The 12,742-nt window shown below is 61.0% G+C and overlaps 1 protein-coding gene across 5 annotated transcripts in view; it reads right to left on the minus strand.

Moving 5' to 3' along the window:
- HSPG2 (heparan sulfate proteoglycan 2) overlaps nt 1-12,742 on the minus strand; it is a 30,484-nt gene that overhangs the window by 641 nt on the left and 17,101 nt on the right. For 4 of the 5 annotated variants that reach the window (XM_031607944.2, XM_031607947.2, XM_031607941.2 and 1 more), the window contains 37 exons: nt 12,166-12,304; nt 11,930-12,081; nt 11,705-11,843; nt 11,473-11,624; nt 11,236-11,374; nt 11,010-11,161; nt 10,782-10,920; nt 10,543-10,694; nt 10,329-10,467; nt 10,098-10,241; nt 9,890-10,024; nt 9,150-9,331; nt 8,881-9,073; nt 8,625-8,804; nt 7,458-7,718; nt 7,201-7,384; nt 7,031-7,128; nt 6,019-6,285; nt 5,827-5,939; nt 5,597-5,744; nt 5,414-5,530; nt 5,091-5,175; nt 4,869-5,013; nt 4,698-4,797; nt 4,511-4,620; nt 4,323-4,431; nt 4,127-4,225; nt 3,192-3,413; nt 2,402-2,634; nt 2,149-2,326; nt 1,867-1,989; nt 1,740-1,793; nt 1,562-1,637; nt 855-933; nt 707-768; nt 548-631; nt 379-482 (listed from right to left, as the gene is read on the minus strand). In XM_031607944.2, the coding sequence (XP_031463804.2) occupies nt 379-482; nt 548-631; nt 707-768; nt 855-933; nt 1,562-1,637; nt 1,740-1,793; nt 1,867-1,989; nt 2,149-2,326; nt 2,402-2,634; nt 3,192-3,413; nt 4,127-4,225; nt 4,323-4,431; nt 4,511-4,620; nt 4,698-4,797; nt 4,869-5,013; nt 5,091-5,175; nt 5,414-5,530; nt 5,597-5,744; nt 5,827-5,939; nt 6,019-6,285; nt 7,031-7,128; nt 7,201-7,384; nt 7,458-7,718; nt 8,625-8,804; nt 8,881-9,073; nt 9,150-9,331; nt 9,890-10,024; nt 10,098-10,241; nt 10,329-10,467; nt 10,543-10,694; nt 10,782-10,920; nt 11,010-11,161; nt 11,236-11,374; nt 11,473-11,624; nt 11,705-11,843; nt 11,930-12,081; nt 12,166-12,304 (5,188 nt within the window). The remainder of the gene's footprint in view (nt 1-378; nt 483-547; nt 632-706; nt 769-854; nt 934-1,561; nt 1,638-1,739; nt 1,794-1,866; nt 1,990-2,148; nt 2,327-2,401; nt 2,635-3,191; nt 3,414-4,126; nt 4,226-4,322; nt 4,432-4,510; nt 4,621-4,697; nt 4,798-4,868; nt 5,014-5,090; nt 5,176-5,413; nt 5,531-5,596; nt 5,745-5,826; nt 5,940-6,018; nt 6,286-7,030; nt 7,129-7,200; nt 7,385-7,457; nt 7,719-8,624; nt 8,805-8,880; nt 9,074-9,149; nt 9,332-9,889; nt 10,025-10,097; nt 10,242-10,328; nt 10,468-10,542; nt 10,695-10,781; nt 10,921-11,009; nt 11,162-11,235; nt 11,375-11,472; nt 11,625-11,704; nt 11,844-11,929; nt 12,082-12,165; nt 12,305-12,742) is intronic. The other variant, XM_031607943.2, reaches the window with a different exon arrangement.

Raw genomic sequence — 12,742 nt, forward strand, 5'->3', positions numbered from 1 at the left:
CTCCCATGTCCCACCCCATGCCGTGTCCCGTGTCCCATTCCATGCCACACCACGTACAATCTGACATTTGTGTCCTGTCCCATTGCCCCCAGTGCCTCATTATGCCCCATCCCGCATCCACATCCCCCGGTGTCCCATCCATGTTTTGTGTCCCATCACGTCCCATATTTTGTAGCACCCTCTGCCCCGTGTCCCATCCTGCACCCACACCATGTCCTACCCCATACAGTCTCCTATGTCCTCCTTCCACCATACTCCATTATGTCCCATCATATATCCTATCCCACCTGTACTGTGCTCCCTGCCATGTCCCACGTCCCATCCCACACCCTGTGTCCCACCCCACACCCTATGTCCCCACTCTCCACATCTCCGTACCGATGTAGATGCTGCCCTGGGTGTTGGCCATGATGTTGGTTCCTGGAGATACTCCAAACACTGGCTCCTCCCCATCCACCTGCAGCCACCCACGACGGCCCTGCCTATGGGGCAGCATCAGCACCCATGTCCCAACCCCAACCCCCACAACATTGTGTCCCGACCCCACCTGGCCGCCATCACGTGGTGCCATTCACCGTCATTGACAGGGTCTTCAGAGACTATGTTGGCCTCGCCGCTTCCCAGCTGGTAGCTGTGGGGACACAGGGCTGTCATGGGGGTGAATGGGTGGTGCGGGGCCCCAAGGGACAAAGGTGTCCTCCCTCACCTGAACACTAGGTGCCCATCCTTCAAACCCAGCCCCACGAAGTCTTTGGCTTTGCCACTCTCCTGTGGGCACATCGGGGCTGTGAGCGGGATGGCGACAACCCCTTCCCCTACCCGGGGCTGGACGCCCTGGCCGTGTCCCCACTCACCGCCCCGTGCCACAGCAGCAGTCCCTCCGTGCTGCTTGTCCTCAGCTCCAGCTCAATGGTGTCCTGCAAATCAGGTGCGCTGCAACGAGAGGGGCCGGGCATGGGTGCAGAGCTTGGGAGAGTGCAACACCATGGGAGCAGAAATGCCATGGGTTCAAGAATGCAGCAGGTATAACACAATGGGTGCATGAATGCAATGGAAACAAGAATGCACTGGGTGCAAGAATGCAATAGGTACAAGGATGCAGCAGGTACAGCAGCACAATGGGTGCAAGAATGCAATAGGTACAAGGATGCAGCAGGTACAGCAGCACAATGGGTGCAAGAATGTAATGGGTGCAACACAGCAGGAGGGGTGCTAAGTTATGATGACTGTGATGCTGCAGGAAGGGAGGCAGCACCATAATGCCTGCAACGCTGCAGGAGAGAGTGCAGCAGCCTTGAAGGGTGCAACACCACGGGAAAGGTGCAATGCTGTGACTGGGACAATGTGGTGGCAAGGGCAATCATACTGGAAAAGATGCAATGATGCAATGGGTGCAGCACCAGGAGAAAGGTCCGATGCAGCAATGGGTGCAGTGCTGCAGGAAAGGGGCGCAGCACCATCCGGGGGCGCAGTGCGGGGGAAAGGTGCAATGCAGCATGAAAAGGTGCAACACTGTGATGGGTGCAATGCCATAAGGGTCCCACTCCCTGCTGTCACTCACCCACGGGGGAAGAGGTGACCAGGCAGGGCCAGGTAGGAACCCTCACTGAACATGGCGCTGAACTGCCCAGGGGTGTCTGCAGGGAGATGGGGAGAGGAGACACCACTGAGCACATCCCCAGCAGCAGGTTTGGGTGCAAAAAGGGGAAAACGGGTGCACAGCACCCTGGGGAGCGTACCGCTGCCACCGCTGCCCTCCTGCCAGTCCTGGTCCAGCTCTGACAGCGCTGCGCCTGTGGGGGAGAGGGCGATGGGGACCGGTGGCACATCCCCACATGTCCCCATGTCCCAGCACCCCCAGCTCACCGTGCTGGCAGTAGGGGCCGGCGTAGCCCTCAGGGCAGATGCAGCCGTTGTCCTTGCAGGTGCCACCGTGCAGGCAGGGGTTGTGCTCCAGGCACCGGTCGGCCACCCGCTCACAGTGTGGCCCTGCGGACACGGTGGTGGCACGTGGTGACAAAAGCATGCAGGATCTCGGCACCTCCCGCACCCGCTCGCACGCACAGCATGCAAGCATAGCACACGCACACTGCACACACACCAGGTGCATGCACACAGCACGCACACACCCAGCCCCACGGTGCTCACCACTGAAGCCAGGGGTGCAGAGGCAGCGGAAGGGAGGGCTGCCAGCAGGCAGGGGCAGGCAGCGGCCCCCGTGCAGGCAGGGTGCATGCAGGCAGGGCGAGCTCTGCCCGCACTGCCCCACGCCCCGGCTACGCAGGAAGCTGTACGACAGATCCACCTTCTTCCCATTGATAGAGACCTGCACCAGACACAGGGGTTTAACCCATGGCACCCTGCACCCAGGGCACCCCGCACCAATGCCCGGGGGGCTCACCTCGCCGATGCATCCTTGGAATGAGGCGTTGGTGGGGGGCCGCAGGGGGGGCTCCACTCCTCCGAGGTAGAGAGGGCTGTGCAGGTTGAGCCCCTGGCTCTTGCCAGGAGAGGAGCGCTGCACTGGGGCGCTGCCGTCCACCGTCATCGTCCCATCCTTGTGCACCCGCTCAGCTGTCACCCGGTGCCAGCGGCCCAGTGCCACCGGCTCGATGCTCCGCAGCACCGCCGTGCCTGCAGTGTGGCAGGATGATGCCATGACTCAGCACAGCCATCACCACCAGGGAAGTCAGGGGAAACCAGGACTACTTGGGGACCCTGGTGGTGCTTGGGAACCTGAGTGATGCCTTGGGTGATGCTTGGGAACTCCAAGGATATGCTGTGACCCTTGTGGTGCTGTGTCAGGACACCCCATGGACATCAGGAAACCCAATGGTGCCCAGAGATGCTGACAGCTCCCAGGGGCCAAAGAGATGCTGGGGCACCCCAGATAAGCTAAAGTTCCTTTGTGACATTTGGAGAATCTAGCAGTGCCTGGGGACCTGAGTGACACGAAGAAACCCCAACTGATGCTAGCGGGGGAGAGCGCGGGCAGTAATGCTTGGGATCCTCAGTGACATCAATGATGCCTCGGGACCCCAATGATGTCTGGGGACTCCACTGACATCCAGGGATCCCATACTGCTTGGGAATCCCAGCAATGCCAGGCCACCCTGGCCAAGTCAGTACCCACATCGTAACACCAGAGCTCTCTGGGTGACACCAGGCCCCACTGTGCCATGCCAGCCTACCTGAGCCCAGCTCATAGTGGAACTCGAGGTGGCCGCTGACCATGGCAAGGGCAACAAAGTCCTCAACTGGGGAGGCTTTGCCAGCACTGAAGAGCAGCAGTCCGTCTGGTGCACGTGGCAGGAACTCGGCCTCCACTCGCAGCTCGTGGTGCACGTTGGTCAGGGGTGGGTACGAGACGAAGGCGCCCGCCTCATCGAAGGATGGCACGCTCACTGCCTCTCCTGCAGCACCCACATCTCAGCACCTGTCCCCACGGTGCCCCCCTCCCCTGGCTGGTACCTCATGGCCTGACTCCACCATCCCCATCTCCCAGGGTGGTACCTGGCCCCATTTCTGTGTCCCCAAGGTGGTCCCCAATTCCCTATCCCCCCTGTGTCCATGATGACCACATCCCCAGGCGGCAACTAGTTCTCTGTCTCCATCCCGCCTGTTTCCCCAGATTTGTCCCAACCCCATGTCTGTGTTCTCAGAGTCATCTTCATCTCCATGTTCCCGCCCCAGACTAGATCCATGCTCATGTCTCTAGAGTGGTCTCAGCCCACATCCATGTCCCCAGGGGGGTCCCATCCCCATGCCTGTGTCCTCAGAATCATCTCCATGCATGCCTCTGCCCTCAAAGTTGTCCTATCCCCATGCCCCTGTCTCTAGGGTCACCCCATCCCTACATCCCTGTCTCCACTCCAATGCTTGCGCCCCTAGTGTCATCCCCATCCTCCATACCTGTGTCCCCAGGGGATTCCAGCCCCTTGCCCCTGTCCCCAAATCATTCTCATCCCCAATCCCATGTCTGTATCCTCAAAGTCATCCTCCTACCCCCTATGTCCCTGTTCCCTGGGTGGTTCCATGCCCATGCACATCCCCAGGAGAGTCCCAGCCCCATGCCGCTGTCCCTGGCATTGTCCCCACCCGGTGCTCCACCCCTGGCTGTGCCCACCTTCAGTGCACCTCTCTCCCATCTTGCCCAGGTGGCAGCGGCAGCTGTAGCCCTGCCCATCTGGCCGGCTGATGCAGGTGGCGTCGGGCCCGCATGCCTCTGCCCAGAGACAGAGGGGATAGAGACAGGAGATGAGCACTGGGGATCCCCACACCCAGAGGGCAGCAGGTGACATCCCTGTGGCATGGGCACCCACCTGGGTGGCAATGCAGGGCCTGTGAGTACTCGCAGTTGCTGCCGGTGAAGCCTTGGGGACAGCGGCAGATGTAGGTGCTGCTCTCTGCGTCCTCGCAGATGCCGCCATTCTGTGGGTTGTGGACACACATAAGCACCAGGAATGGGACCGGCGTGGAAGGGGACAGCGTGCATCATCCCCGACCTCACCTGGCAGGGCTGGTCCTGGCACGTGGGACAGTTGGAGACACCGTGTGCCCGCAGGTCCAGCTCTCCAAAGGCCACCTCCTCATTCTGGATGCGCAGCTGGCGCACACAGCCTATGGGACACAGCAAGGGGACGCACTCAGCCCCACCCTGAGTGCTGGTCCCCTGCACCCACTGTCCCACTGCATACCCACAAAGCCACGGCTCAGCCCCGTCTTGGCCACGACGGCGTAATCAGGGTACCCACCAAGGTACAGCTCCTCATTCAGGTCCAGTCCTTGGAACTTGCCCTGCAGGCACAGGGGGGTGAGCACAGCCTCCCCAAATCCCCCTGCAGCTGTGGGGTGCCTGCACCCCGTACCTGTGAAGTCCCATTAACGGGGGGCTGCCCATCCACCTGCAGTGAGCCACGGGTCAGGTTGCGGAACAGGCGCACGGTGTGGTACTTGCCCAGGCGCAGCGGTGTCGGGTCCCGGATGGTGGCCATGCCAGAGCCAGCATCGAACCTACCATCAAATGGGGAGATATACAGGGTGAAGGGAGTGCTGCCTCTCCAGATGGCAGTACTTTCCCCTGCTCTCACCTGAACTCAGGGCGCCCGCCCACCAGCCCGAAGGAAATAAAGTCGGCGCCACTGCTCTTGCGCTGCCCATTGTAGAGGAGCATTCCTATGGGGACACAGAGGGGTGAGCACGGCCGCAGCACAGGGCAGCCCAGATGCACCCCAGGGAGCAGGGAGAGCAAAGGTCCCCGGGGTGGGCGCTCACCTGAGTACAGGATGAGAGCTAAAGGAAGGAGAGAGATGGAAAGGAGGACAGACAGACGGAGGAGGAGAGAGAAGGAATGAGAGCAGGCCAGTGTGGCACGGTTGGGCTCAGGGGCCCGAGGGGCCCCCACAGTGCTCACCATCAGCAGCATCAGGCCGGAAGGTGATCTGGATCTCGAAGGTCTTGTAGGCATCCTTGATGGTGGGCAGCGTCAGGAAGGAGCGGGGCGTCTGCTTGAAGTAGGGCACCAGGCGCTCTGCAGGGACACGGGGCTCAGCACGGACAGGGATGCAGTCCCCCAGCCCGTCTGTCCAGTACTCACCTTGCACCTTCAGCACGTAGAAGGCTGTCTCTTGGCCGCGGCGGTTGCTGGCAGCACAGGCATAGACGCCAGCATCCTCAAGGCGCACGGCTGGCAGCATCAGAGCCGTGCCCTCCACCCGCGCGCCTTCTGGCAGCTCCCCCTCCAGCTGTGAGGACATCAGGGGTCAGCACCCATAGGGCACCCATCCTCGCCTTCCCACAGCCTCGTGTCCCTGCATCCCTGCTCACCTTGCTCCAGCTGATCTCCGGCACGGGGAAGCCAGATGCCAAGCAGGGCAGGACGGCCGCCGAACCCACCGACACCTCCTTCACCTCCGGCTGCCCGGCCATATGTGGGGCAGCTGCGGACAGACAGAGCCGTCACCCCTCGTGTGGGGGTTGGGGACACCCTCCCCACACCAAGTCCCCATCTGCACTCACCCTGCACGTGAAGGATGACGTGGGACTGCACGGTGCCCACAGAATTGGTGGCAGTGCAGCGGTACTGCCCTGCATCTGCCCGCTCCACCCGCTCGATGGTCAGGGTGCCAGCATGAACCAGCACCCCTGGGCGGATCCGGCCCCCCACTTTGCTCCAGGTGACGTGGGGCTGTGGTTCGCCCAGCCCTAGGCACTCCAACTCCACCTCTGTACCTGCCAGCACCGTCTGCACTGCCGTCCGGATGTTAATCAGGGCCCTGGGCAGAGCTTGGGGGGGACAGGATGATTTAGGGGTGACCCCCAGCAAGGGAAGGCACTGTGGGATTTGGGGAGGCAACCAGTAAAGTGAGATTTGGGGTACCAGGGTGCCCATGGGGAGAGGTGGGAAGAAACAGAGTGCACGTGGGTACAGGGAGATGAGGGGTTTGGGGGTACCCATGGATATGGGGAAATAGGGGTGTATCAGAGTGCATGGGGAGAAACAGAGGGCATTGGGGTGCCCATAGGTGTCCATGTGAGAGATGAGGGGTACCAAGGTGCACGTGGATGGGGGGAGACGGGGAGCACCGGTGTGCCTGAGGGCAACAATGGAGATCAGAGGGTAGCAGGGCACTAAGGGAAATGGGAAGAAATAGGTGAGTGTGGAGGTGTCTGTGTGGAGGTACGGGAACAGGAATACTGCGGTGCCTGTAGGCATGCAGAGATAGGGGAACCAGGCTGCTGCAGAGCATGGGGAGAAATTGGGTGTACCAGGGTATCTGAGGGCATGGGGAAAATAAGGGGTATCAAAATGCCCAAGGGCATGAGGAGGGACTGGGGTGCCTACAGGGAGAAAACAATGGTTTTGGAGCTCGTGGGAAGAGCAGGCAGGCACAGCAAGTGCCCATGGGTTCAGGGCAATGAGGGGCACTGGAGTATATGGGGCTGGGGTCAGCAGGTGACTGTGGGTGCAGCAGAGGCTCAGGAGCAGTGAGGTGCTGTTGCTTGCAGGGTCAGGTCAGTGGGCTCATACCCTGTACAGTGAGCGTGGCCCTGTCCTCCGCCTGCCCACCCGGAGTGCTGGCCCGGCACACGTACACCCCCTGCGCCCCTTGTGCCAGCTCTGGGATCCTGCAGGGACACACACAGTTGTGGGATCCACGGGGCACTGCCCGCCCCCCACACCGCCCTGCCCTGCCTTACCGCAGCACCCCGTCCCGCACGCTGTGCCGGGGGGGCAGCTCCCCACCATCCTTCAGCCACTCCAGGTGCACCCGCGGGTCCGACGCGCTGCAGGCGAACTCAGCCGTGCTGCCCACCCCTCTCACCAGGTTCGCCGGTGTCACCCGCACGGCCAGGGGACCACCGCCATCACCACCACCATCACCTGTGTGGGATGTAAAGGTGACACCGGGCATGGAGAACAGCCCCAGGGCAGTGTGGGGCACCAGGGCACTCACCATGTACAGCGACGCGGGCGAAGGTCTCGGCTCTGCCCACGCGGTTGCTGACCATGCAGCGGTAGGTGCCGGCGTCGGCGGGCAGCACGGGGCTGATGCGCAGGAGGCCGGCACGGGGCACGGCACGGGGGGACAGGCTGCTGTTGAGCTTGTCCCAAGTGTAGAGCAGTGGTGGGGTGCCATGGGCCAGGCACTGCAGCTGCACCGTGTCGCCCGCGCGCACCGCGCTGTCCTCTGGTAAGCTTGTGGCATATGGCGGGGCTGTGGGATGGAGCCGGCAGCACATTGTGAGAACAGGATGGGGGATGAAGGTGTCAATGGGGCATGGGAAGTGGCAGCAGGAGGTTGTGGGTGGAGTGGAGATGGAGCAGTGCTGGGATGGGTGAGAGATGGATGAATCTGAGAGGAAGGGATGGATGGAGGGGGGTGGGTGAAGGTGGATGTATGCAGGGATGGGTGCAGGGATGTAACTAAGAGAATGGGATGGATGGAGAAAAGAGAGCAGGGAAGGACAAGAAGTGAATTATCTCTAAAGAAGGATATGGGGGAAGGTGGATGTGTGTGGGGATGAGTGTTTGGATGGGCATGTTACAGACACGTCCAAGACAAAGGGATGGACGGAGTGCCAGCTGAGGTGGACAAGCGATGGCTGGGTGAAAAAGAGATGGAATAGTGAGCAGCAAAAGAGAGAACTGTGCAGATGAGAGTTAAAGGATCCACGAGGAAAATATGGATGTGTGCAGAGATGGATGTACACACTGCTGAGTGCCAGGATGGATGAGTTGTGGAGGGATGAAAGAGAATGAGTAGAAGCAGAAAGAGCCGTATGCACGATGAGTGCTGGGATGGCCAGAAACGGGTGGATTTGTGAACAGTGGATGGAGAGGAGTGTGAGCACAGATTGTGAGATGATGAGTGCAGAGATGAACAAGGCAATGGAAACACTGAGGGGGAAGGATGGGTGAATGTGTCCATAAAGAACTGGATAAGACAATGAATGCTGAGATGGACGAGCGAGGATGGATCCACATGTGAGAGGAGTGTGAGAAGTGAAGGGGAAGGACATGAGCAGATCTGGAAGGGATGGACAGACGGACAGAGAGAGAGCAGCAAAGGGTGGGTGGGTGACAGAGGTGGACCTGTGCTGCACCGACTACAGCCCCTTACTCTCCACATCCAGGGTGACGAACACCTCAGTGAAGCCGGCGGGGCTGCTGGCATTGCAGATGTACTGGCCCGAGTCCTGCTGCGCCACACGGGGGATCACCAGGGTGCCGTTCACCACGCGGTGCTGCCAGGGCAGTGGTGCCCGCAGCTTCGACCACTCGATCCTGGGCTCCGGCTCACCTGTGGGCATGTCACCCCATGTCACCCGGGGCAGGGGGTCCAGGCAGGTGCCCGTGGAGGCTGTCCTATCCCGCACCTGTGGCCGAGCAGTGCAGCGTGGCGGTGTCCCCAGCCACCACTGTGATGGTGGGCGGTGCGGTGACCCTGGGGGCACCAGGGTGCCTCTGTGCCGTCTCCACGCTGACGTCTATGCGAGCTTGTGCCGAACCCAGAGCACTCTGTGCTGTACAGATGTAGGTCCCAGCGTGCTCTGGTTTGGCTGGTGAGAACTGGCAAGGGGAGAGAGTGGATAGTGAGCACCTGACACATCCTGGAGTACACAGCACCCCGGGATTCCCCACTCACCTGCAGCACGGCCTGGCTGTCCATGTGCAGCAGTGTCTGGTGCTCCACCTTCTGCCGTGAGCCCAGTCGGCTCCAGCGCACCAGGGGCCGTGGCTCACCCCGGCCAAGGCACTCCAGGCTGAGAGATTTGCCCTCCTTCACCGTCACAGGGCCTGGTGGCATCACTGACACTGTGGGGGCACCTGAAGAATGGGGAAGGTGTCAGTGTGAGGATGGGCATAGGGACATCACCACCTGAGGGGCACCTGGAGGACATCAGCGTGGCCATAGGGACACTGCTACTCCAGAGGCAGCTAGAGCACATGGAGGACATCACAGGGATGCAGGTAAAGGTAGAGGCTCCTGGAAGATATCTGCATAGAGACATGCACACCACCACCCCAGGGGCACCAGAAGCTTGATAAGAATGTCAGCATAGGGATGAGGACACCACCACCCCAGAAGCATATGGAGAACATCTCAAAGGGACAGGGACGGGATCACTATCACCCTTCGGGCATCAAGGCACCAAGAGGATGGGGAGACCACCACCCCAGGGGTGCCTGTAGCAAACAGAAGACATCAACACAGGGATAAAGACATCAGAATGGGGATGGAGACACCACAAACATCCTGGGGGCACCTGGAGCATATAGGGGACAACAATATGGGGACAAGGATGGGGACACCACCACCGTAAGAGCATATGGAGCATGAGGAGGAAGTGGGAACAGAGATGGGGACATCCAGCCAACTTGTACCTTGCACCAGGAGGTTGACAACGCTGCTGGCAACGCCAAAGCGGTTGGAGGCCACGCAGTGGTATGCACCCTGGTTGCCCACATGGGCACCAGTGATGGAGATGACAGAACCATTGGCACTGATTTTCACATTGTCTGGGCAAAGAGAAGGATCAGTACCTGGGCCACCACGGGGACCATGTTGGGGCCGCCCAAGGGACCACTGTACCTTGGAGGGGTTGGCCAGGTCCCATCCGCCAGGTGATGTTGATGGGCCGAGCACCATCGTGGATGCGGCACTTAAACGTGGCATCCTCGCCCGGGGCCACAGCCATGCTGTGCGGGTCGATGGAGATGATGGGGCTCTGCAGGCCTGCGGGAACAAGGGACAGGGAAGCCACCGAGGTCACCACACTGCCCCTGGCACCGGTGCTCTTCTCTGCCCTGTGGCTGCACTCACGGTAGCTGGAGCTGTCACGTGAGGTGACGGTGACAATGACAGTGGCCTCATGGGAGGTGCTGCCCAAGTCCGCCCGGCACACGTACTCGCCCGAATCGGCCACAGAGAGCTGTGAGAGCCTCAGGCGGGACCCCGACATCTGGGGGGCAGCAGGGGGTGGCATCAGCTGGACATGCAGGGCCACCAGCCTCTGCCCTGCCACATCCCCACCTACCTGGTGCTTGGCTGGGAGGGACCCGCCACGCTTGTACCAGGTGAAGGTGGCCTGGCCCTGGCCGGCCACCACACAGTCAAGGTCCAGGGTCTGTCCCTCAGTGACAGAGGATGCTGAGGACTCAATGCGGATAGGCGGTGTGACACTGGAGGCTGCATGGGCAGAGTTAAGCGTAAGGTCCCTCCCAGCACCAGGGACCAGCATGGTCCCCATGTCCCCATCCACAGAGTGACACTCACAGTGGGAGGGGCCGGCATCATCATCAATGGTGACAACGAGGGATGTCTCCTGTGTGACACCGCCTGTCGTCACCCGGCACACATATTCACCCGAATCGGCCGCCGACACCTGGGGGATGCGCAGGCGGGTGCCTGACACCTGTTGGGCACACAATGGGGACATGTCAGGATCAGAGAGTGGGGGGCAGGGCAGGATTTTGGGGTGACCCCCTGTTCCCCATGTCCTACCTGGTGGCCGGCAGGCAGGGAGCCACCACGCTTGTACCAGGTGACAGTAGTGGGACCAGATCCTGCCACCACACAGTTGAGGTCGAGTGTCTGCCCTTCGGCGATGGCGGAGGATGAGGACTCAATGTGCACAGGCTGGGAGGCTCCAGGGGCTGGGGACAGAGGGCATTCAGCACCGTGGCAGCACACGTCTGTCCCCAAGTGCTGCTTTCGTGCTTGCACTCACAATAGTAGGTGCCAGCACTGCTGGGCACGGTGACAATGACAGAAGCCTCCTGCGTGGCAGTCCCCAGGGTGACCCGGCACACATACTCGCCTGAATCAGCCACTGACACCTGGGCAAGGCGCAGGTGGGTGCCTGACACCTGTTTGGACACGGGGGGACACGTCAGTGCCAGCGAGCAGCGACAGCGCAGGGTGTGGGGCTGAGCCGTCCGAGTGACACCAGCTCCTTGCATCCTACCTGGCTGTTAGGGGGTAGAGCCCCGCCACGCCGGTACCAGGTGACCTGAGGGTGGCCCTGCCCAGCCACCATGCAGTTGAGGTCCAGGGTCTGTCCCTCCGTGACGGAGGCAGACGAAGTCTCAATCCTCACAGGTGGTGTGACACCCACAGCTGGGGAGCAGGGGGGTCAGTGGATGCAGCCGCCCCTCAGTCATGCCCCTGTGTCCCCTCCCAGTCCTCATTCCCAGTACCATATGAGGAGCCAGCACCAGTCTGGATGGTGACGATGAGGGATGTCTCATGTGTGACACCGCCTGTGGTCACCCGGCACACGTACTCGCCCGAATCGCCCGCCGACACCTGGGGGATGCGCAGGCGGGTGCCCGACACCTGGGAGAACACACATCAGGTGAACACCTCAACACCCCAAAACCCTTCTTTCTGCCTCAAAATGCTCCCCTGACATTTCCACCTACCTGGTGCTTGGCCGGCAGAGACCCACCACGCTTGTACCAGGTGACGGTGGCCTGGCCCTGGCTGGCCACAATGCAGTCAAGGTCCAGAGTCTGTCCCTCAGACACAGAGGATGACGAGGACTCAATGCGTACTGGGGGTGTGACACCAGAGGCTGGGAACGAGGGCAGCACAGTCACCCCATGGGGACCTGTAGTACATGGTCCCGTGTCCCCATCCCTTTCCAGTCCCCACTCACGGTAGGAGCCGGCCCCGCTGGGCTGGATTGTCACCATGACGCTGGCTTCCTTGGTGGTGGCCCCGCTGCTCACCCGGCACACGTACTCACCTGAGTCGGCCGCTGTCACCTGCAGCAGCCGCAGCCGGGAGCCGAACACCTGCAGGGGGACACAGGGTTATTGGAGCCAGTGTGGGACTGCTGGGACTTGCACAGGGGCTTTTGGCTTGCAAGGAGACATCTGGGCCTGCATAGAGCCAGGACAGCTTGCATGGGACCATTTGGACTTGCTCAAGTGCCATTTGGTCTTGCATAGGACAATGCATGCATATGGCCACTTGAAACTGCCTGGATGCCAACTGGGCTTGCATGGGGACATTTGGCATTGCATGGTGCCACTTGAGATTATGTGGGACTATTTGGGTTTGCACAAATGCCACTTCTGCTTTGACAGGACCAATCAAGCTTGCACAGGGCTGGTTTTGCCTGAGGACATCTGGGCTTGCATGGGGACATTCGAGTTTGCCTGGGGACATCTAGGCTTGCACATAACCATATGGCCTTGCACAGGGCCATAGATCAACCCCAACCTTCACTA

The sequence above is a fragment of the Phasianus colchicus genome, chromosome 22, assembly GCF_987193195.1.
Source record: "Phasianus colchicus chromosome 22, bPhaCol1.hap1.1, whole genome shotgun sequence".
NCBI classification, from domain to species: domain Eukaryota; kingdom Metazoa; phylum Chordata; class Aves; order Galliformes; family Phasianidae; genus Phasianus; species Phasianus colchicus.